At 34.6% G+C, this 22,223-nt stretch overlaps 3 protein-coding genes and 1 long non-coding RNA gene across 9 annotated transcripts; 2 read left to right on the top strand and 2 right to left on the bottom strand.

Moving 5' to 3' along the window:
- The first annotated feature begins 1,117 nt into the window (after window positions 1-1,117).
- LOC101899026 (exocyst complex component 8) lies at window positions 1,118-4,194 on the top strand. The gene is made up of 6 exons (XM_005187959.4): window positions 1,118-1,383; window positions 1,449-1,604; window positions 1,670-1,991; window positions 2,354-3,117; window positions 3,180-3,709; window positions 3,778-4,194. The coding sequence occupies exons 1-6, from the start codon at window positions 1,332-1,334 to the stop codon at window positions 3,958-3,960; spliced, it is 2,007 nt and encodes a 668-aa protein (XP_005188016.1). The 5' UTR covers window positions 1,118-1,331; the 3' UTR covers window positions 3,961-4,194.
- Window positions 4,195-4,683: 489 nt separating this feature from the next.
- On the top strand, window positions 4,684-6,070 carry LOC131807230 (uncharacterized). The gene is made up of 2 exons (XR_009344331.1): window positions 4,684-5,793; window positions 5,847-6,070. It is a non-coding gene; the product is annotated as an uncharacterized LOC131807230 (long non-coding RNA).
- Window positions 6,071-7,553: 1,483 nt separating this feature from the next.
- Window positions 7,554-17,437, bottom strand: LOC101899197 (protein groucho). 6 transcript variants are annotated; one of them, XM_011296052.3, is made up of 15 exons: window positions 16,661-17,437; window positions 16,296-16,597; window positions 16,035-16,129; window positions 12,168-12,231; window positions 12,061-12,105; window positions 11,852-11,989; window positions 11,536-11,568; window positions 10,938-11,144; window positions 10,788-10,883; window positions 10,227-10,283; window positions 9,886-10,068; window positions 9,549-9,823; window positions 8,808-9,481; window positions 8,549-8,748; window positions 7,554-8,483 (listed from the first exon to the last, which is right to left on the bottom strand). In XM_011296052.3, exons 2-15 carry the CDS (start codon window positions 16,431-16,433, stop codon window positions 8,376-8,378), a joined length of 2,313 nt encoding a protein of 770 aa, XP_011294354.1. In that variant the 5' UTR covers window positions 16,434-16,597; window positions 16,661-17,437; the 3' UTR covers window positions 7,554-8,375. The 6 variants fall into 6 exon arrangements, with proteins under 6 accessions (XP_011294354.1, XP_005188017.1, XP_011294356.1 ...); XM_005187960.4 differs by having other exon boundaries at window positions 16,398-16,597; window positions 16,661-17,436; XM_011296054.3 differs by lacking the exon at window positions 10,227-10,283.
- A 2,899-nt stretch (window positions 17,438-20,336) lies between these two features.
- Window positions 20,337-21,533, bottom strand: LOC101899706 (dehydrodolichyl diphosphate synthase complex subunit DHDDS). The gene is made up of 2 exons (XM_005187964.4): window positions 20,785-21,533; window positions 20,337-20,729 (listed from the first exon to the last, which is right to left on the bottom strand). The coding sequence occupies exons 1-2, from the start codon at window positions 21,436-21,438 to the stop codon at window positions 20,484-20,486; spliced, it is 900 nt and encodes a 299-aa protein (XP_005188021.1). The 5' UTR covers window positions 21,439-21,533; the 3' UTR covers window positions 20,337-20,483.
- Between the last annotated feature and the right edge of the window lie 690 nt (window positions 21,534-22,223).

The raw sequence follows: 22,223 nt of genomic DNA, 5'->3' as shown, positions 1-22,223 counted from the left end.
GCACCTTTAGGATTTTCGCGTTTTTAATCGCTCACAATTCTGAATGGAAATTTTCAATTATTACAAAGTTAATTTATTCAGATTCGAAATTTTGTTTAGTTTTTGCAATAATAAATAAAGTTTTAATAACTTTTTATTAAATTTCATAAATTTGTAGTTTTATTAAAACAATGCTTTTTTGCCAGTAGTCGGCACCACTTGCCAATTGTCGGTATGGCATGTTCCAACAGTCGGCATACCAATTTTGTTGTAAGCATAATTAATAATAATAATAAATTAATTCATTAAAATATAATATTTTTGTTTTGTTAAACTTTTTCGACGTCTTTATTGTACTTTTCTTAGGAATATGGATTGTTGAGGACGTTCACAGACAAAAATGTAATTTTTATTAGAATAAATCATCTTTTCTTACCGAAATTGTACACAAAGATAGCTGACAATATGTTTGAAGTAAACAAAATACATTTAGTTATAATAGTTTAATTTTTTTGGGCTTAAAAATAAAAAGTGCCGACTACTGGCACATGCCGAACTTAGGCACACTTACCCTACACAAAATTGGCAGAAGTCGGGCACACTTAGTTTATGTACCCTCATCTTAAGCATTTAGGAAATTTAAAAAAAAATTAAATGTTAAGCCAAAAACAAAAAATAAGTACCGAAAAAGTTAAATTGGAACCATGGTATGGTTCCAAATTTTAAGTAGGAAACTTAGTTCTTTAATTTTTGTTTTTTTTTTTTTCAATTCGTAACTAACGGTCAAAATGACTAGTTTCTATCATGGTGCGATAAGGAAGCCAAACAGATTCCTAAGCTACTGAAATACAGTTCCGATGCTTTGCCCACTCTCTACCAAACAAAATTGTCCTATTTCAGATCTGAAACAATTGGTCTGTTCCAAACCTGCAAGAATGTAAAAGTTTTTATAGGCATTTCGTCCGATAATATCGATAGAAATCAATCGATATCCCTTTGTAAAAAAGCATAAGTCGAACAATCGACTATGAATAGTCGAGTACTCGGGTTTGACCCAAGTCCATAGTCGAGTTTGAGTTTCAGAACTTTGAGTACTCAGAGTCGGTTATTCGATAAATAGGAAGTCGACTTACCTATCCCTAATCAAAATTAGTTAGTAATTAGTTCGTCATTATTTTATACAGCTTTGTTAGTTACCTATTGTATGTGGAATATGATATGAAATAATCATTTATTGTATAAAAATCGGATCGGTTTTAAATTAATTAATTGTGTGCCTTCGTATGGAGTGGCAGTTCATATCGTAGATTTGTCAGGACTGGTCAACAAAAAAAACTTAAAAATCCTAAAAAATGGGCGACCTTATAAAAGAATTTGATAATCCAAACTTTAGCGTCGAAAGGTGTAAGTATTTGCTGGATATAACGATAAAGAGATGAGTTTTGAAATCAAATTATATTTTCGTTTAGATACCAAACAACTGGTCAAGGAGTGTGTTGGGGGACCCGATCTCCAAAAAAAGAAGAAGGAAATTCAAGCGTATAGCGACAAGACCTCAGCCACTCTAAAGAGGTCTGTGTATGCCAATTACATGCAATTTATTGAGACAGCCAAGGAAATATCAAGTAAGTGTGTGCTATATTGACTTTCGAAAAGGCGTGCACTCCTGTCTTCTTTTTTAAATTTACAGATCTCGAATCGGAAATGACTCAATTGTCTCTGCTGCTACATGAACAGCACAATATTTTGGCTTCTTTGACAGATGGAGCTGCTGCAAAGACTGGAGAGGATAACGACAAAGAATTCCATAATGAAGAGGAAGCGGAAAATATGCATGCCACCAGAGCTGTAAAGGAGATGGTGCAAGGTTTCAATGGCAATTTAGAAGGAAAAACTTTTTTATGTGAAGGGGCCTTGACAGAATTGGATAGTAATGACTATCGTCCTGTGCAGAGAGTATTTTTCTTTCTATTTAATGACGTTTTGATTGTATGCAAAGTGAAACACGATAAGTACGTTTTTGTCAGTGGATTTGGGCCAAATTGAGTCTACAACAGGCTGTCGGAAAAATCTGATATCTTTTTTTCGCCGGAGGGTAATTCCTACTTCAATCGTGTTGGGTTTAACAGTTTTATTCCCCCCAACACATTCAAAGCTATTTAAATTTCATATTATTTTGTATATTACCGCAGTATAACATTATTTTTTCTCAGGGAAATCATTACACACAATCATTTCCCCCCCTTCCCCCTCTGCAAAAACATGTTGCAATCAGATTAAAAAGATCCATCTTCAATTTTTTCCGATGGCTAGGTATAAACTCAATTTAAGTCGCGTTTTTTATTTTAGTAGTTCTATTGCTTTTCAAATCTAGACGTCTTGAATTCATTTCTGAATATGACCCGAAAAAAATTGCTGTAATCAACATCAAGGATCTGAATGGCGTTAAGAACGCTATAAACATAATAACTCCTGATGGTTCTAAGATATATCAAAGTATAACTCCAGCTGGCAAAACCGAGTGGATTGAACAATTTGAAGTAGCTTTCAGATGGGACCAACAGCAGAAAAAACCTAAGAAAGGTCCGGCTCCGCAACCACCAAAGCCAAATAATTCCAATAATCTTACTGTAGATATAAGTCCAACAGACTCACAATCAGCTGTAGTAAGAAAAGAAGAAAATATGGCCCCGGACTGGATTCATTCTGCCACCGATGAAATAGAAACATTCATAGCTCAGCGTCATTTCGAAGATGCTGAGTCTCTGATTAAACGCTGCAAAGATTTTCTCCAACAAAGCAAAACCTTTGTTGGAGTTGTTGAAATCGAGGAAAAGGTCATGCAGTTGGAGAGGCAATTGGCGGATGTTCTGCTGCAAGAGCTATCAAAGTGTCATGCACGAAATTTGGAAGTCGCCCTAAGGTCAACTAGGCGCTGTCTTCAAATTCTTGTAAATATGGGCAAGGCCCGTCAAGCGAGCGGTACACTGTTAAAGGTTTGCTCTATAGGGTTAAGAACGGCACAAAAAGAAGCCCGTAAAAATAATGCCAAAATATCTGAGTTGTTCTTTTGCGATTTAGCCCAAGTCGCTTGTGCATTTTTATTGTCATTTGAATCACAGCCCGCATGCGTAAGTGGTGAGTTGCAATTAACACATTTCTACTCGAGACGTGAACGTTAATTTTGTTGCAAATTCTAGCACTCGTTGTTTGGTGTAACGCAGAACTGCAATATTTCGCAAGTCAGTTAAAGAAACACTATTTGACTAAAGGAAGTCACTTGGAATCGATTGCAAAATGTGTTGAAGGAGTACGCAAACCATGTGCGAAGCTAACAGAAATTGGATTAGATCTCTCCTATCACCTTGAAGGACTACTTCGAGCAGATCTCGAAGACTTAATAAACGAATCCCGATTACGACTTTTAGAGACGGTTGGTCGCACGGATGACCCTTGGCAACCGTTCAATTTGCATACAAAGTCGAACTTGAAGCGTTTGTTACTAGAACTTGAAGTTCTCGGAATTGATATGCGACCCCACACAACTGGAGACACGTGGATCAACCTAACACAATCTACTTTGAATTTCACACGCCACTACTTGCAATTGACAAATCATTGCGCTTATCTGGCTAAAAGTGAAGCACTATCCAAATCTTGTCAGGTTCTATTGAGAGATCTAATCATTGCCCAACACTCCCTGAAACCTGACGCCAATCTTAGCGTAGATGTAAGTGTAATTTCTGCCAGCCACATATTAGCCTGCATTTATTTTTATTAACTTTTCATTTTGTATAGCCAAATTTCGTTGCAAAAAATAAGCAGTTCTTATGCGAGGAGCTCCTTCCAATAGCAATTTCCATTTTTCGTCGTATTAGTGGCAGTAACCCAGATATACTTCGAACTATTGGTATAATTCGGCAACAGCAGGCAGCCCCCATCCCAAAAAAACGAAGTGTCTATCAAACAGATGTATTTTAGTTCCACCAAAAACATAGCGTATGTGTACATTTAAATCCACGTATTTTAATGAATGCTACACAAAACAAGGCTTCTGTACGAAAATGTGAAATTGATTTTTTAATGTATTTATTGAGTTTTCATTCCCGTTTATCTCCATATTTGTATGTAAAATTTGATTGAATTCCTCCAAGTATTTATTTATGTCTGTTATATATGATGACTTAACAATATATCAATATATATTAAACTAAATCGACTTTTGTATTAATAATCGGCCCAATTACGGTTGCCGTTTGTATAGTCGTCGTCGACGATATGTGCAAGTCGCCATCGCCGTCGCTTCGATTAAAAAATGGGATAACGGTAAGGCATAGAAGCGACATCGACATTTTAAAAAAAGTTAGCAGCGCTTCCTTGTTGTTCACAAAAAAGAAACAAGCATTTTTTGCTGCGGCGAGTGCAGCAAAAAAACATATTTGCTTTGCATGACTTAATATGTACTTAATGTGTTCTTTTAGATTTTTAAATTACTTCAGAATTAACATGGACTGCTTTCAGACTGTGATAAAAGAAATTTCGCCAAAGGTGCATTGGCTCTGAGGCATCAAATTAAATTTGCCGGCTTAACTTTAGTTTGGCAAAAACAATTAAATTTCTTTGAAATTTTTTCTAGTGGTAGGTATTTACCCTGATTCCGGGGAATTATTATTATTTTTTTTTTTTTTTTTTTTTTTGGGACGGACCCGATAATAGGTTTTTGGGGGTCAAAAACAACAAAAACAAAATTGATGCCTAATTATAGCTGACACTCTTACATGCATTTCCAAAATGCTACAATTTGTTCTAATACCTTTGCTGGGTGCAGAGATATTATCTTCTTGTGGATAGGATAGGTATTTTCATAAGGTAAATGGATCCGGGACTTTCGAGTCAATTATCTGGGGAATCATAGTAATAGTTTACCAGAAGCAGGGTAAAAATACCTACCCCTGGAAAAAATCGAAAATATCGGAGAGTTTTTACTAGAGTTGTTACAATTGGCCACAGCATTGAAGTTTTTAGCGCTTGGATCTTAGTAGACCAGTGTCGGAAATGACTTCAATATTTCCAAATTGTTTGGCTGTTTTTGTATTCATGGTCAAATACAAAATGAAAATATCAACGTGGACTAAAAAATACAATGTCGTCACAATTTTTTACGGCGACAGATATTCTTTTAAAACAACGACTGTTGTATCGACAATGATAATAGCACTCATTCATCGCTATCGACAACCCTAATACCGTTATTGTCTCCTCGACTTCATTTTGCGACGACGACAACCGCAATAGGGCGGAATATATATTTTTTATATGGTTCCAAGAGAAGATATTCTTGCATAGTGCCGTTTGAATCTGGAGGGTCGTAGTGAGGTAAGTACTTGGGAGATTTACACAACTCCTGCGTCTCTAAAACAAATATATTTATTTTTAACAATTCAATTTGAATGTTTGTTAGTTTGTTTAATACGATCACATAGAAAATAAGGAGGAGACGATTTCAGGGTCCTAGTCTTCTCAAAGCCATCGTCGTTGTCGAAACCGACGACTGCTATTGACAATAAACTTAGTAGTTTTGCACTATTGTGGTTGAACTTTCCTTCCGTTTCCCGAATAAGAATATAGTACAATGAGGTGTCAAAACATTTTTACAATTCTAAATTTTGAATCAAAAATTATTTAAACCAGTTCCGAATAAGAATATAGTACAATGAGCTGTCAAAACATTTTTACAATTCTAAATTTTGAATCAAAAATTATTTAAACCAGTGAAATTTGTGAAGAATAACATACCATACAAACCTGTGGACGGTATCGTATAAGAAAATATTTTCAAATCTATTTATTTTTGCAGATATTTTTAGTGTTGATGCATCTACCTATATTCTTCTGCCATGGATTATTATGAAAAGTAGTCGTGAAGATTTTGTATATAAACGAGCTTTTATTTCCAAAACTCGGTAAGGTGCACAATTTGGCAAAGGTGACAACAAAAGAGTAGACATGCCATTGACATAATATACTTTCAATAAAGATCTGTACATTCCCGAAGCAATCCTGATATTCGCCACTATTATGACAAAAGGATTTATATCAATTGTTTTTTACTCCTGTCGTTACCAGTAAATAATGATAAGTAATTATCTTTAATTAGAAGGTGAAAAGTTGACTTGTCCGATTAATACGAAGCCATGTCACGCAAACCGTTAGGCCGAATGAAAGTTCCTTTTCGATCAACACTGTATGTTACTAGCGATATACTGTCATCACAAGGAGTAATCCCTTTTGCTATTTAATTCAATTTATGTTTTTCCTTCATTCCCAAACGAAAAACGTCTAAAACACACATTTCATTTGATTACACATAGGTTTGTTGTTTTATTTGTATCATCTCGTTATTATTGTATATTATAATTAAATTTAGATCTTCTCTTCTATATTTCATAAATGGATTTTCTTTTAAAATTAAATTTATTATATAATTATATACATAGATAACCACATGAATTTAAACAGTTTATTACTTATTTCGTATCATCATGCATATTCTTATTTTCGCTTCATGCTTGGGTTCGGGGGTTCTCAATTTCCGCTGGTGTCTCCTACTCCTACACATTCTCAGTAAATACATTGTCAATTTATTACTTATGTTTCCCATCTTAAAACTCTCATTGCTTCATTGCCAAATCAAAAAAGAAAAGGTTTAGAAAAGATACTGTAGCTACAGCTCTGTAAGATGGTAAAAACAAAAAGAGAAACGCACATAAGTTTGTGGAAGTTTTGGGTGCGTTTGACACAAGAGACAACAGTGGAAAACCCAACGAGAATCGTAAACAATATTGGCGCTATAAGAAGAAACAAAAGTTTTTAACCAAACACAGATGGGTGACATATATATTTCTCTTTTTCTTTAAAGTTAATTTGGAAAATAAAATTACATCGCACAACGCTTTTATTTTGTTCTTAATGTATGAAGAGAAACATTCCTCAAACTTATATGTATATATATGTGGCTTTCTAATTATAGACTATCATCTACAGTATTTGCATTTTCCTTACACGTAGGAAGAGGTGAAAATGTAATTTAGTAAATCGACAAGTTTGAAGGAAGGGGTAGTGAATAAAAGAAAAAAAAAAACAAAGTGTTCCGTGGATGTGCTACATTTTGCATCTTGAGTGTAGGGACAGTAATCTATGTATGTTCGTGTACACCTATTTCTACGTCCTATTTATATTTAAATATGATTTCAATGAAATATTTTCATTAGCTTGATTTTGGGTTTTTTGTTTGTTTTCCATTTTGTTTTACATTAAAACGAACATTAAGATACTTCTCGCCAGCCTGCGTCATTCATCATTGTATGTTTCAAATTACAAAACTTAAACGTTACTTTTTAAGACCACGCATTCAGCATTGAACTTGGTCACAGTTATGTACTTCACTCATTCTGAATGGTGTGGGACTTAGTAGTAGAGCGTATTGTATATTATAATTTGGTTGCATGTATACATATGAGGGAGAGTCGTATCAAAGTTCCGCAAGTTGATCTAATGAAAATTGGTAATGTTGCTCCTTTTCTTTATGTTTAAAACTTTATTTTATGTGTGTGCTTTAAAATTACGTTACAAAATTAAGAGTAAAAGTAGAAAGATTTTTAACAATATAAACTGCAATGAAATATAACTGAGAGCATTGGTTTCCTTCAAAGAAAAAATAAAACAAATTCTCTAAGGAGGTCAGTTTGTCTGTTTCAACATTGATTTTTTTCGGTTTTTAAATCTATATTTATAAGTAAATTAAAATGTTTTTTCTTTCGTGACATTTTACGTGAATTTTCAACTCAATCATTACGAAATGAGTAAGCAAATTTCGATTATGTGACATTTGCTGTTTTTATTACTGCTTCTGTTTTTATTACTGTTTTTAATTATACACAGACAAGGGATTGCGGATTTCGTTTTGCAATATGTTTAAACTTTGCTTTTGTTTTTGTGTTATTAAAGACTTAAAGTACTGCACTTAAGAGCTAAGAAAGAATTGTTTTATATGTATGTATATTTATAATCAAAATGTTTTTATGTTGATGCTTATACTTTCGCGTTTTTATGTGTATTTTATAAATGGATGTTGATTTTGATGTGAATGTATGTAACGTTGTTGTTGTTGTTTCTTCACTTTACATTCATTCTAGTGTCATTGACTGCAATAGCTAGCTGTCCCAGTGATAGTTGTGTATCTTCGAGCGTCCTAGTACTCGAATGAAACTGAAATCAATCAACATCAAATGATCCGAAGAATACAAAAAAGTGAATTACAAAAGACACAATTTGAAATTGAAGACCACAGGTCGTGTAGGTATGTGCATGCTGCTATTGGAGAAGAATTTTTTCATTTAGTACATTACTTCGTAAACTGTGGCCTTTTTGTCTCCGGATCCCGTCACGATGTACTTGTCGTCGGTTGATATGTCGCAGCTAAGTACTGAGGATGTTTCCTTTGACTTTGAAAGCAAAAAAAAAAAACGTTAATATTTCTGAACTTTAGGAGGGGCTCATTATGAATTACCTGGAATATGCTTGCTCCATAAGGTGTTCTCCAAGCATTGAGTAAGTTATCCTTGCCTGTGGACACAAACCATTTGCCACAGGTGGCAAAACGCAATGACAACACACAGCTTTCGTGCAAATGTAATTGGTATTTGTCCGGTTTTGATGCGTGCAGAACCTCGACATGTGAATTTTCCATACCAACTGCCAGCCAGTCTCCTATAATAGTAGATTTATTTTGCAAAATGCTGTCAAAAGAAGCTTTCCGATATGCATACCTGAGGGACAATATCCCAATGAGAAAATCTGTGAACTGAAATCATGTTGTTGTAACTGGCGGCCTTCTCGCAAGTCCCATGAACGAACGGTATTGTCAAGACCACCGGTCCACAATCGGGTACCGTCTGGGCTAATGTCAATACAAGACGCACCATCTGTATGACCTTGGAATTGGCGTACCAATATTTCGTTGTGCAAGTCCCAAACAGCTATGTGGCCATCGCTGCAACACGAGAAGCAAACCTTCGAATCCGGACTAATTGCCAGGGCATAACAAGCTGGGGCAGATGATGTTAATTCAGCTTTAATTCTGGGAGTGGGGCTGGCAAGATCCCAAATGGATAGATTTGACGCCTCTCCACCTACAATTAATGTTCTTCCATCGGGCAGTAGTTTTACTGATCGAATATAGTTGTCGCGTTGCAAGCAATCCAGCTGACTAATTGGACTCTTATTACCAGGCTGCGATATATCCCACACTTTCACGCAGCCTTTGCCGCCGGTGTACACATATTTTGTGGGGTTTGAAATGGTGACTGCGCAAACAACTTCTCCATGTGACAACATGTTTATTTGGCGTGCATGTCTGGGTATTCCGACACCCACCAAGGCGTCTGGAGGGAAGGGAACGGGTTGTAGACTACCTTCACCATTCATATGGAAGGAATAAGCACTGCAATTAAAATTAAGTGAATTGAAATAAATGTTATCGTCAACTCCAACAAATTAAAAAATCTTACGGCTTTCCACCGGTAAGCGCAGTCGGATGTGGAATGCCATTGGTTCTAACGTGCGCATGTGGATCGTATGGTAGAGGCGGTGGCCTTCCGTAAGCCGGATCGGAGGGTGGTCTCTGGTATGGGTCGGCTGGTCGCTGATATGGGGACGCTGGATAGCCAGCCGGCGGAGGACCTCCTTGCGGCATCATTTGTTTGGGATTAACGCCCTGTGCTGGCGGCGCTGCGTTGGGCGTTGGAGTGCGTGCTTTTGCACCTGGAGTACCAGGCTTATCCATCTGAATTAAAAATTAAACAAGTTATTAATATTCACGAAACATGCTACAGCACGTGTGCTTACATCTTTTGTCTTAAGGCTGGGCGTTGATCGTGACGAGCTTGAGCCTGAGCGTGAAGGTGGTCTCTCTGATGGTGGTTTCACACCGCTGCTACCCGGTTTATCCAACCGTTCTCCATTCAAACTTTCTCGGTCTCTACCCTCCATGGACAAGTGCTCGCCATTTGGCCGAGGAGAATGTGATTCCTAAAACAGGACAAATATTAAGAGCATTGTTACAAGGGCATTGCAATAAGAATCCTCTATTCCGTCATCTAAATGACAGTGAGATGTTGGACAAAAAACTTTCATATCAACATAACCATTATAGGAGCAGTGATGTTATACAATGAAACTCAACTCACCATTTCATTTGCAACATCTACGACTAAATCTTGATCGCTTTTCTCTCCTTCATCCTCCTGGAAAAATTTTGAAAAATAAAATAAAATTGTTAACAAGCGAGCACTTTGACATTACGCACGACAATATTCTCAACAAAACATAAGCAAACAAAAAGCTAACTTAAAATTTAATTACACTATGTGGGGATTATTCGTAGGAAGTCGGGAGCAAAGAGGAAGTGTTTCCACTTGTTATACACAAGAATTCATAGGATTAAAGAGAGGCGGGCCTCTAGGCTGACAGTGTGAGACTGCTAATTTTAGAAACTCGCAAAATAAATATGACTACATTTTACAATAAGCTACACAACTATTAATTAGATTGGAGTGAAGTAGATAGGCGGGGAAAGGAGAGAAAGTAAGTGAGAGCAAGCAAATCCTGGTCTTTCGTAAATTTCAGGCATAATCCCCTTTTACATTCTAGTTGGTGAGTTGAGCTTTTTCATATATTCATTCATCTTCTGTCGTCAACGCCGAGACAGCAGATATGAAATAGTATTTAGATACAGGATGTGTACTCACCAGTTTTTCTTGCTTGGGACGTTTAGAGTCATTTTCGATATCAAGTGGAGAGCGTGTGCGATATTTTTCACGATCTGCTGGGGAAACCGAATTTCGCTGCAATAAAAAAGAAAAGTTATTTAAGATTTTTTGTTTTTGTCGAGTACGTACCAGTCGTTCTTCAGCACTTGCCGGTCCTTCCAATCCCGTTGGTTTAATGTCTGGTCTGTGATGTTCTGGTGGTGCCTTTAACAAACCCTGTGGTCCATGTGGTAAGCCCATAGATGCACCCAAAGCACCAAATGGTCCTCCAAGTGGCCCTAAAGCACCCATTGGCTGCGGTGGTCCCCCCGGTACCTGCTGCACATGAATTTGTTGCTATTGAGGACAAAAACAAAAAAAATCAATGTTGATTGTGTTTACCTAACTATGAAAAATGATGTAAAAATGGGAACACTGGGAACACGTAATGCAAAATAACTTCTTGTTGGAAAGCTCACAGGATATATCAACATAATGGTGTCGTTAAAATGGACATTTAATGTAGTATTTAGATTTGACAGCAGATAACAAAACAATTAAGCAGTACAAAATGTATTGTGATGTTTCACATCGAGAACGAATAAATAAATGATGTAGAATGCAGTACGCAAACGCAATTGAAAACAAAAGGCGATTATGGTTTGCTGATTCTTAGAGCCGAAACGGATGCACAGTCAATTAATAACGAAAAACAGGCAAGAATACTTATCAATGGATGTGAACTTACAAAAAATTGCTGCAATCCCTGCTGATGTTGCTGCTACATTTTGCAAATTTTGTTGTGAGGTGCAACCCATATCAAACACACGTATTCGGAAAAACAAATGAAACAAACTATTACTCGGAGTTTAAAAAAAATAATAAAAACTTAAAACAAAACATAAATGTTTATCTGCTGTCAAACCGATTCAGGCTTCCATATCAATATCTAATCTAATGACATTGACATTTTCTCATTTTTAACAGCATGTATCGCCAAATTACAGAAGGGATGGTATGTAGGTAACACCTGTTTTAAAATGTTAATAGTACTTTCAACTTACCCCAATGATAAGATTTAAATCCTGCATCGTGACTTGCTTCGCACGTTCTACCGCCTGCAAGACTTGTTGCTGGTGATCGGCTTGTAAAAAGGGCAGCAGTTGGTTAATAAGTGTGTTCAAGCGTTTTGCAATTTCCGTCTAGAAAAAATAAATTAAACGGATTATCTTTTCAGAAGTTGTTGGTATTTTAATCTCTCTGTATAAGCTACCTGTTTATGCATTTCGACATTTAGCCCGTAAGACATTTCATAGTACTGGAAAATAATAATATACATTAAAATGTAATGAACATTAAAGAGCATATGTGGGAACGTACCATCACATAATGACGTTGCATTTCGGTCTTCTCATTAGCCAATTTTTCACACTCTAGTTTTAGTCTGTAAATAAAATTAAAATTATGTCAATCAATTTCATAGCTTAAAATAAAAAACTTACTATCATTATTTGTTTATTTAAAATTTAAGTGAATGAGTTCTATACCCTACAACACTATATTGTGATGTGTTTCATAAGTTTGTTTGGACCTATGCCTGGAATTATTAGTCCTTGTAGGATACCGATCATGATATCTTGGCGTGCTGAATCGATCTATCTATATGACCAGATTTTGACAAAATTTTCCATTCAGTTAGAATGGAAGCCTACTAAAATTGATGATGATTTCAAAACATTTAGGAAATGAAATGGAGGAAAAACAGAAACTCGTGCCCAAATTATGCAGTCATTCACAAGCTTTTGTTTTTGTTGCAACATAATTCCGGAGCACAGCGAAAACAATTTTTTTGGTGTTATTTTAATCATTTTTTTAAATGTCTCGAGCAATTCTAGTCAAAAGGGTAAGACGCTGTCGGAATTTTTTCCCATTCTAATAATGCCTTTCGTTTAAAAGTTTTGAATCATGTCCTGTATCCTGGTATTCATCCCATTTAGTTTCGTTGTTTTGAGCTTTTATTATCTTCGTTTTACCCTTTTTTAATGGTTTAATTTTCTTTATAGTCAAATTTATGGTTACCTTCCTTAAAAAAAAAAAAAAAATAAAATTATTTGCTTGTTGTTGGTTATGATGCCCCTATTGATTCATTTTTTTACTTTTGATTTTCTTTCTGTAGTTTTGGCTGGGGAGCCTTTTATATCTTGATTTTAAATAATGTGATAGTTTTTTATAAGTTATTTTTATTTTTTCTACTTGGTATTGAGTACCTTATTAATACAATTAATTGGCCTTGGAGGCTTTAGTATTAAGTATGAATTAAATAAATAAATAAATAAATAAATAAATTCGACATCTGTTTCGGCCTCCGTCATGCTACCAGAAACGCATAGCCTGAGGGCTTATATCGCACGTTTTTTCCGCACCAAGTCTTTTCTAATAATTAAATTGTAATTTATTTATTCTATATTATGGAGTATGATTTGTGTTTTGACCAGTGTTTTAAGACACACAAAACACTGGTACACTGATACTCAAACCCAAAGTGTATTGCAGTACATTCAAATGCATTACAAGTTAAACAATAAAAACCCACTATTTTGGGGGCATATGTTTTCAAGAGATTTGTTTTACTTTTATGCTTTTGGTAATGCAAAAGCATAAAATTTATTTCAATACCTGGTCATAGGCCCATGGACGATTCCAAAAACAACTATACACGACTACTCCAAAAACCAATTTCAAATAATAATATCCACCTCTCTTCTTAATTCTAAGATGGTTTTTACTTAGTTATATAATTAGTTTTATTAGTTTTATAATATTAATTAGAAGGTTGCGCAGAACAACACAACCCTGAAGTAGTCTAGTAACTTTAAATTATTGTATTATAATAAATTAATAAATTTATTAAATAAAACTAAATGAGCTCGAAGTATTTAGGCATTTGATGTTATTTAATACGCATAACGTATACACGACTTTGATAAAAATTTATTTAAAATCAACCTAAAGATCCATAAGAATTATATTACAAGAACGACCTCTAGCTCAATTAAATTTATTAACTAAACAATTAGAATAAAAAAGACAAGAAACAACTCTCCAAAGAAAATAAAAAGGATTAATTATTGTTTGCATTGCTCAACTAAATTTGTTACCAAGGTGGTGATATAAATATAAAGACATTACTAAAGGAAATTGGAAATACAAAGAAAACAAAAACTTATACTATTAAAAGTGGCCAAAATTTCGCTCAGAACAACCTATAACTCTGAAATCCATAAGCAAAAAAAAAACGGAAAAAAATCACTCCACAACTATGGACCCAGATACACTCACCTCGAGAAATAACAAAATAAAAATCAAATAACCCAAATATGAGTTATTTTCACAGCTCGTACTTTTATTAATTTTTATACTAATACACACGATTTGAACTGGAAATTTGAGTAAAAAGTTGCTTAAGTTATATATAAAACAAAAGGACTTCAAATTTTGCACCAATTTATTCAACAGAAGGTACGAAAATGCCACATTCGCTTTGTCATTTTCACTAATTATTACTGATTACATCTCTCAAAGGGCAAAGCGAGAAAACATCCAACGTACGGACAATGGAGGTTCGAACCTGGATATTGGATATCAGTATGCACTTTGAGGTCCAATCTGCTATCAAAAACAACTTCCAAACACATTAAATCTTTAGATCAGCATTTTTGCATGATTATTTTAAACTACTGCCTTCGTCTTAACTTTGTTAATAGAAAGGCCATTTGTAGATATCCACTGTGAAAGTGAATTCATATTGGAATTCACTAAGATATCTTATTTTGAAACGCATTCACTTGGAAATACACATAGATATCATCCGTGTATACACATATTTTGCATCTCCAAAAGAAATATAGTCAACAATATAATTAGTTAAAAATATTAATTGCAATGGATTCTTTAAAAGTTTCACCAACTATCATTGTCCTTGTGTATTTCGTCAATGTGGCCGTACGAAACACTTTACCATCCATAGTGCAAGGTTAATCAGCACGAGTTTTTCAATGTATATAGGCTGGTATAGGACTTGAGGCTAATCTGCTTTTTGAAACACAGTGTCATCATTAAATCCTAGCCCGAAAAAAAAACAAAACAAAATCTCATCTTTATTTTGTTCTGATGACACTGCTCCATCTTCGTTCTCTATTTGAGAAAGAGTAAGCAGTGTAGAGCCAAAACATAATAAACTGGTTTTGGATGCTGCTGATGATTGATATTATGCTGTTTCTTTTCTCCATTAAGAGCCACAGCAAGAGCTACAGCAAAATCAACAAAAGTAAATCATAAAAGAGCCTTTAAGAAACAATTATAGGTTCTCAGTTCGCGCCATGTGTGCATGTTGTGTGGACGGGAGCGAATGGGTGTGTGTGTTTGTGAGCTCTGTACATGTGTAGTTAGTTATTTACCCGACATTCGTGTTTTTCAAAACATCATGACCATTTCATCAGATGGCAAGAAGTGCTTTGCTTTCGGTTGTATCATATGAAGACTGTGGTCAGAAGTGTGTGTTTGGTCTGATTTGGTTTCGCTTTACTTTATTGTTCTTCTTCAACTTCTCGTCTCTCTTTGTGGATAGTACGTGAGTGATATGAACAGAAAAATATATGTGTGTGAGTGCGCCAAATAATTGTCCCTACACAAAAGATCCTTAATATTCTGACAGAGAAGAACCATCGCCAATAACAACACACACATACAAACTCACATTTGACACAGTTTTCTTTGAACCGAACCTTTTGGCACAACAAAATCTAAGAAACCTACAAAGAGGAAGGCAAGTGCGAAATACTTGTTTTGTGTCTAAGGGCTTGAGTGGATTATGTTGTGTTAATATTGTGAAAAAGAATGATCTTCGCAGTAGAAAACTTCTGATTTTTTTGTGAGAAGTAGTTATTTCACATAACCCAGTTACAACTTGATGTAAAAAATCACGCCTTTTGAAAACTATTCAAAATATATCCTGTACTGGAACGGAAAAAATATTATACTAATATGTTTATGCTCAAATTAGTATTAATTATTCCGTTCTTTTGGTTTACGCCGATAAATATATTTTTTACATATATAATTTTTTTTTTTAAAAATTTGTCAAGATGAAACATTTGTGGTAAAAGAAAATGTTATGTTAATCTAAACTCATCCGCTTTAGATATGAAAAATAATTAAAGGTAGTGCTTTTATTTCAAGATTACTTACGTGTGATACTGAGCCTGCAAAAAATTGAATTCTTCTTTGATGCGCTCCAATGTGTCCACTATAGTAAATTTAAGAGGTCCTTGAGGTGGCGGGCCCTGTTTGTTGAGGTATTCATAGTTCATCACGGAAAGGGTGTGTTTTGGTAGATGAGAAAACGTAACGTAAACACACGCACACACATGAAAAACGTGAAAGGGAAAATCGCAAGTTATAAATCTAGACTCAAGTTGTTGGGAAATTAAATGTGATTTAGATTTTTACATGAATGGGTGGCAGAGTGGGAGTTGGGGTAGTGTGACTAGCAGTAGATGAGTGGGTGCTGAGGTGAAGTGAGTGAGTTTTTACCGTTTGCATATCACTTACCCCCGCCGAAGGGTGCCTCACCGGTGTAGGATACATTTTTCCGCTTCTGTGGAGCTATATTTTCTACAATCTTGTGGTATTAGTTTTGTGACGGCAAGTATTTTTCACAAAAGGGTGCTGTCCCCTGTTGTATAGTGTAACAGGAAGCACACAAATAAAAATGTTCTCTGTGAGGGGGCAACGGAGACGTCTCAAACAATCTGTAAAAAAAAATTGTTTAACAACACGCCAGCAATCCTAGAAAATTGGATATCTCAACGAACCTCCACACCTCCCGGAAAGGAACTTCCAAATGGTCTTCTCACTAATTTCTTCTTCCAATTCCTAAAGGCTTCGACGTAAACGTATGTCGTCGGCTTGTCGTTTTATGCTGCAGAGAAGTCGCTAGAGATGTGTCTGGTTGCCGCCGTCGTCGTAGTCGTTACTCTTCTTCTTATTGCTCGCCTCTTTCCAACCAAATGGAACTACTCAGTCCATGCAGCCAGATTATGTTTCTTTCACCGCTTTCTCTGCTGCTGTTCTGCTGTCTGCCCACTTTTTATTGTCGCTATTTTTCTCGCGTGTTTTTCAAAACTTTCAAAGCATCAAATCTTAAAATCTTCTCAAATTCCTCATCAACAATCACTGAACTAATTTATTTTGCATATTTGTATTCAATTTCAGAATTTTCTTCACATTCAATCGGATTTTTATTATTTTGCACAATTTTTCGCGTGTGCGCAATCACAACCAAGCTTCTATTTTTTGTCGTCGTCGTCTTTGTTCGTTCTCTTCTTAATATTTTCTACTTCGTTGTCCAACTTCACAATGGCGGATTTTCACATGCGTATATTTTTGCAACGAAAAATTCGACACAACAACCGATATTCGACTACTTTTGCACTTCTTCACTGCAATTGTGAATTTTCACACGGAAGTTTATCCAATTTTCCATCTTAACCTGAGTACATATTAAAATTTGCAAGCAATTTATTTCCTCTCCAAAAAAAACGACTGAAATTTTTCCTGGCGAATGACGCTGAAAGTGAAATAGGGACTTGTAATTCGTCTTTCAAAAAATCGAGTTTTGTATCAATGGAAATCAAATCGAAAATCGATTTTTCAGAGGACTATCGATAAATTATATTGGAACTTTTTGCGAATGAGAACGATAGAATGCGAGAGATATAAATATGGTCGAAAAGCGGAATTCAAGCAATGTGACAACAATTGCTCTGTTCCAGTACCTTCAAGTCTCTACTAGTCAGGTACATATCTTAAAATCTACCAAATAATAACGTTTTAAAAAATATATACTTTTAAATTCATCCCATAGTAAAATAAAAAAAATGTAAACATATAATTGTATGACTTTACATTTATACAATTATATGTTTACAATTTTTTAAACATTATTTATTTGACAACATCTCATTGTCAAAATTTTATTTACAAATTCATTGTATATACGCTAATAAAGAGATAGGAACCATTTTTCTTTGTTGTGAAATTTGACAAGGTAAATTACAGAAAATGCGGAGATGGATGTGCTTATTTGAAATTACTACCTTCTTAATTTTACCATGATTCAGCCCTTTGTAAAATTTTCCAATTACAAACATTCGGCCTGTTCCAGAACTGCAAGAATGTAAAAATTTTTACTACGATAACCGATTTTCCCTTTATAAAATCGAAAAAAAAAAACAAAAATTGTAGATTCTTGCGAATAAAATCGAAAAAAAAAGCAAAAATCTTAGATTCTTGCAGGTTCTGGAACAGATCTATTCACATTTTTGTATTTTTAATTTATATTTTCAGCACAAAAAAAGAAATTGTTTCTATTGTCAATGTTGAAAATGTTCAACATCGAAATTTAATACGCCCCACGAATTTGGTGTTATTGCCGAGAATTTCTTCTGCAATAAAATTAAAAAAAAAAACTTAAAAAATGTGGGAAATTTCAAAATTATGGTAAAATTAAGATGGTAAAGTCATTTCAAATAAGCATTCCCATCTCTGCATTTTAAGTAATTTAGCTTGTCAAATTTCAAATTTTGTCAAAGTTTCCGTCTCTGATTTGTGTATGCACAATGGATTTATAAATATACATTTTGACAATGAAATGTTGTCACATGCATAATTTTGAAAAAAAAATGTAAACATATGATTGCATGATTTTACCTTCTAAATTCTACCATGTTTCAAAATGGTTCAATAAGAAACCTTGTACAGCTTCAAAGAAACTAGGAAAAATGCAACTCTGTACTGGAACCTTATTGTGTCAAATAGACATAACCGATGTTTCCTTTATAATATCGAAAAAAATGCAAAATTAGTAGTACCCATGGTACAATGAAGAGAAGGCAGGTCAACTTTGAAAAAATTGCAAGTATAGAGGTCTACCTGTTTGGCTTGTAATGTCAGAATTACTATCAAAACAATAAAAAATCAAACAACTTGTTGCATTTATTTTGAATAAAAAATTTCAAACCGCGAAAAATGAATGAAAGGTCAAAATTTCTTTTCAAAATCATGTTCTATATATCTCTTATGGTTTATTTCGCGACAAAAACTGTAGATTTTGTCGAGGTATACGTTGCAATAAGCATTTTGAAAACACCCAAATTTGAATATTTCCTGAACAATTTTTTATTATTGAAAAAATACACACACATAAACAAATGAAGTTGACATATTAAGCCAGAAAAATAAAAAAAATTGAAATCATATGGTTGTTCTGCCCTACCTTGAATTCATTGTACCATGGTAGTACCATATTTTAGCATAAGATTGTCTGGTATAATTTTGCCATCGAGTGTATTTGAAAAATTACAGAATAGGGATATAGATGTTTGCTCTTAATGAAGAGACTGCATTTTTCATTAAAATTTGAATCATATTGAAATAAAATGAAAGGAAGTGCGTTTTACATTACACCTTGCAATTCATTCCAATGAGTACATTTTAGTGCATAGAATGGACATCGCCCGGCTTAACTCTATATTAGTAAAAACTCTTCAATTGTTTTTAAAACTTTTTCCAGCGATAGGTATTTGTACTTAATTTTTTTTTTTTTTTTAAATCCGGGTCCAAAAATCGATTATTTGACTATAACATCCGAACCGCTATAAATAACCCCTCATGTGACCACTTGTTTGATCAAACAATACCTATCTTGTTTACATCGGGTGAGTGGATCCAGGTCCAGCCCTGGTCTTGAACCCGGACTTTCGAATCAAAAATCTGGGGTCCCGAATGCGTCCCTCGAAATCAGGGCAAAAATACCTACCTCTTGAAAAAATTTCGAAGAAATTGAAGAGTTTTTACTAAATTGGAGTTGTTCCTTGACGTTTTGTAATTTACAAGCATGTCACAAAATCCAATCAGGATGGATTGAATTCCGTAGTTTAGAATCGGTCGTTTCAGATTCCGATCGATTTAGTGAACTACGAAAATCTCATTATTCAGTGTAAATATGGCGACATTAAATGAATGAAAGAACGAATGAATGAGGAATCAATACAAACCATGTGATTAGAAAATAGTGCCGGAACACAATTGGTCCGTTCCAGAACTACAAGAATGTGAAAATTGATAGCCGATTTTCTCTTTATGATATCGAAAAAATAGCAAATCTAGTAGATTCTTGCAGAAACTGGGCAGAGCATCCGTTTGCTGTTGTGATTTGAAGGCCAAGTGACAATAGTGTTAAACCACTAAGTTAGGCAAATTTTTGTCAGGAACAGTCTTCTTATTCGAACGTCTTATATATGCCTTGATCTACACTTTGTGCTTGAGATAAGCTTTCGACGTTTTTCACATCGAATATTTGATACCGGTGTCATTTAGTCTTTTCACATATTCGTGAGTGGAATATCTTTACTCAATTGTCAAGACAAAACAGCGTTTTGATTAAGGCTCATATAAAGAGACAACCTTGTTCGAAGAATTTTGACGGGGTTTACCAAATTTGATAATTAGGCATTTATTGCGGAATGTAGATACATGTAATGGCGCTACATTATGTCAAATAGAAACCAAATTTTCACAGTATTATCAATTCATTAGAAAAAAATACAAATGTACAAATTTTCAATGCGGAGTATATCACAAATAGGACCATTTCAAAAGTATATCTCTTCTGTATATATCTAGGCGATGTAAAAAGTTTTGAACGTGTTCAGCATAAAAATTTGAATTTCTCGATACTGCAGCCCGCTTTAGTCGTTCTTGTGTTTTAAAGGAGCTCATATGTAGACTGTCTCGTTGGTAAGTAAATATTCCAGCTAAAAAGTTCCATATTGTAATTTCTGGCCAAAGGATTTTGGTAAAGTACAAAACTGTCGAACTCAGCTAAAATATAGTAAGTAATTAAAAGTGAAACATGATAACATATTTGTAAATATACCTGCCACATCAAGAAATCGCTAATTCTAGTTTCACCAGAAGTTCGAAACAGTAGATCTGGTGGAGGTGAATGTCGGCTGTACAGGCATTCGTCCATTAGACGCTCACTTATATCATCTTCGTGCATTCCATCGCCATGACGGAGAATCTCCTCTATGGAATGCGTAATTTCGTCGCGAGAAGTATAGGAAAATGCAACATTTAAGAATAACTTGTCATTAGTCTCGGTTTCCAACATTGTTTGTGATATTAGCTTTTGTAGATCATCTGGTAAAAGTGAGATATTCCCAATGACCCTAATCCGTACTCCATGCTCCTTAAGTTTTGGACCTTCCAGTAAAAGTTTTGAGAACTTTTCTCGAGCCAAGTCCAAAAGGCCGGTGACTTCCTCCTCGGATCGTTTAAAATTTTCTATACTAAAAGCAAAAGTGGTAACTTCCCGAATGCCAATATCAAGACACCAACGTAAACAATCTGCTAACTTATCAAATCCTTTAGAGTGACCTTCGATCTTACGAATATGTTGTGAATTTGCATATCGACGATTGCCGTCCATCACAAATGCAATGTGACGTGGTAACCGATATCCATGTTTTATTACATTCATAGCCAGTGTTTGAAGCCATGTATATTTATAATCCGACACCCAACTCATAGTCTTTGGTTCTTAATTCCAGCATTCGTTACCTGAACTTATAAAAAATGTTCTCTTCTCGTGACAAATAGAATGGATTAGAGTTGACAAATCATCGATGTTGCTATCGATATTTCTTATCTTTGTCTATGCCGATTGATAGTTTTTACAATCGAATGATATCGCTCATATTGAAAAAAAAAACACTTAGGGCTGATTTAGATTAGGCACGCTTACTTTTTGTAGTTCTCTTTTGAACTTATCTCTTGATAGTAAGAAAGTAAAAGTTTTTACAACGATAGTTTATTTATATTTATGATAAGCAATAGCTTTAAACTTTTTTGTAAAAATGGTTTTGTCATGGAAGAATGAAGAAGGTAAAATCTGATTACACTATGTAGAATACCTGTTACCACCTCTGATTTGTGTATATACAATGGATTCGTAAATAAACATTCGGACAATGGAACGTCAAATGAATTATTTTGGAAAAACTGTAAACATATGATTGGGTGACTTGCGTAGAAACATTTTTTTTCATTAATGCGCGCCCCGCAATTTTCTTCAAAACAATAAACACTTACATAAAATTGGCAGAAGAATTTTGACATACTCTGTGTAGTCCTGATTTATTCATATCATTCATATAAAATAAAAACAAATACTGAATTTTCAAAATACAAACATTTTGTGTGTTTATTCTCTCTCCAACAAACAAAAACGGACCAAAAGCAAACTCGCCCAATGTTAAAATTGACTAAGATCTCAGTAAAGTTTTGTAAGTTCTTGTCTTTTCTAAACAATTT

The sequence above is a fragment of the Musca domestica genome, unplaced genomic scaffold, assembly GCF_030504385.1.
Source record: "Musca domestica strain aabys unplaced genomic scaffold, Musca_domestica.polishedcontigs.V.1.1 12, whole genome shotgun sequence".
Lineage (NCBI taxonomy): Eukaryota > Metazoa > Arthropoda > Insecta > Diptera > Muscidae > Musca > Musca domestica.
This window is presented reverse-complemented; position numbering and strand designations above follow the sequence as displayed.

Excerpts from the sequence above, each read along its gene's own strand:
- LOC101899026 (XM_005187959.4), top strand. The coding sequence starts at position 1,332 with ATGGGCGACCTTATAAAAGAATTTGATAATCCAAACTTTAGCGTCGAA. Across the intron at positions 1,384-1,448 it reads AAACTTTAGCGTCGAAAGGT|ATACCAAACAACTGGTCAAG; the intron begins GTAAGTATTTGC and ends ATTTTCGTTTAG. Across the intron at positions 3,118-3,179 it reads ACAGCCCGCATGCGTAAGTG|CACTCGTTGTTTGGTGTAAC; the intron begins GTGAGTTGCAAT and ends TGCAAATTCTAG.
- LOC101899197 (XM_011296052.3), bottom strand. The coding sequence starts at position 16,433 with ATGTATCCTACACCGGTGAGGCACCCTTCGGCGGGGGTAAGTGATATG. Across the intron at positions 11,145-11,535 it reads AGGGATTGCAGCAATTTTTT|CAACAAATTCATGTGCAGCA; the intron begins GTAAGTTCACAT and ends TGTCCTCAATAG. Across the intron at positions 9,482-9,548 it reads GCGCTTACCGGTGGAAAGCC|TGCTTATTCCTTCCATATGA; the intron begins GTAAGATTTTTT and ends TTTTAATTGCAG.
- LOC101899706 (XM_005187964.4), bottom strand. The coding sequence starts at position 21,438 with ATGAGTTGGGTGTCGGATTATAAATATACATGGCTTCAAACACTGGCT. Across the intron at positions 20,730-20,784 it reads GCGATTTCTTGATGTGGCAG|CTGAGTTCGACAGTTTTGTA; the intron begins GTATATTTACAA and ends ACTATATTTTAG.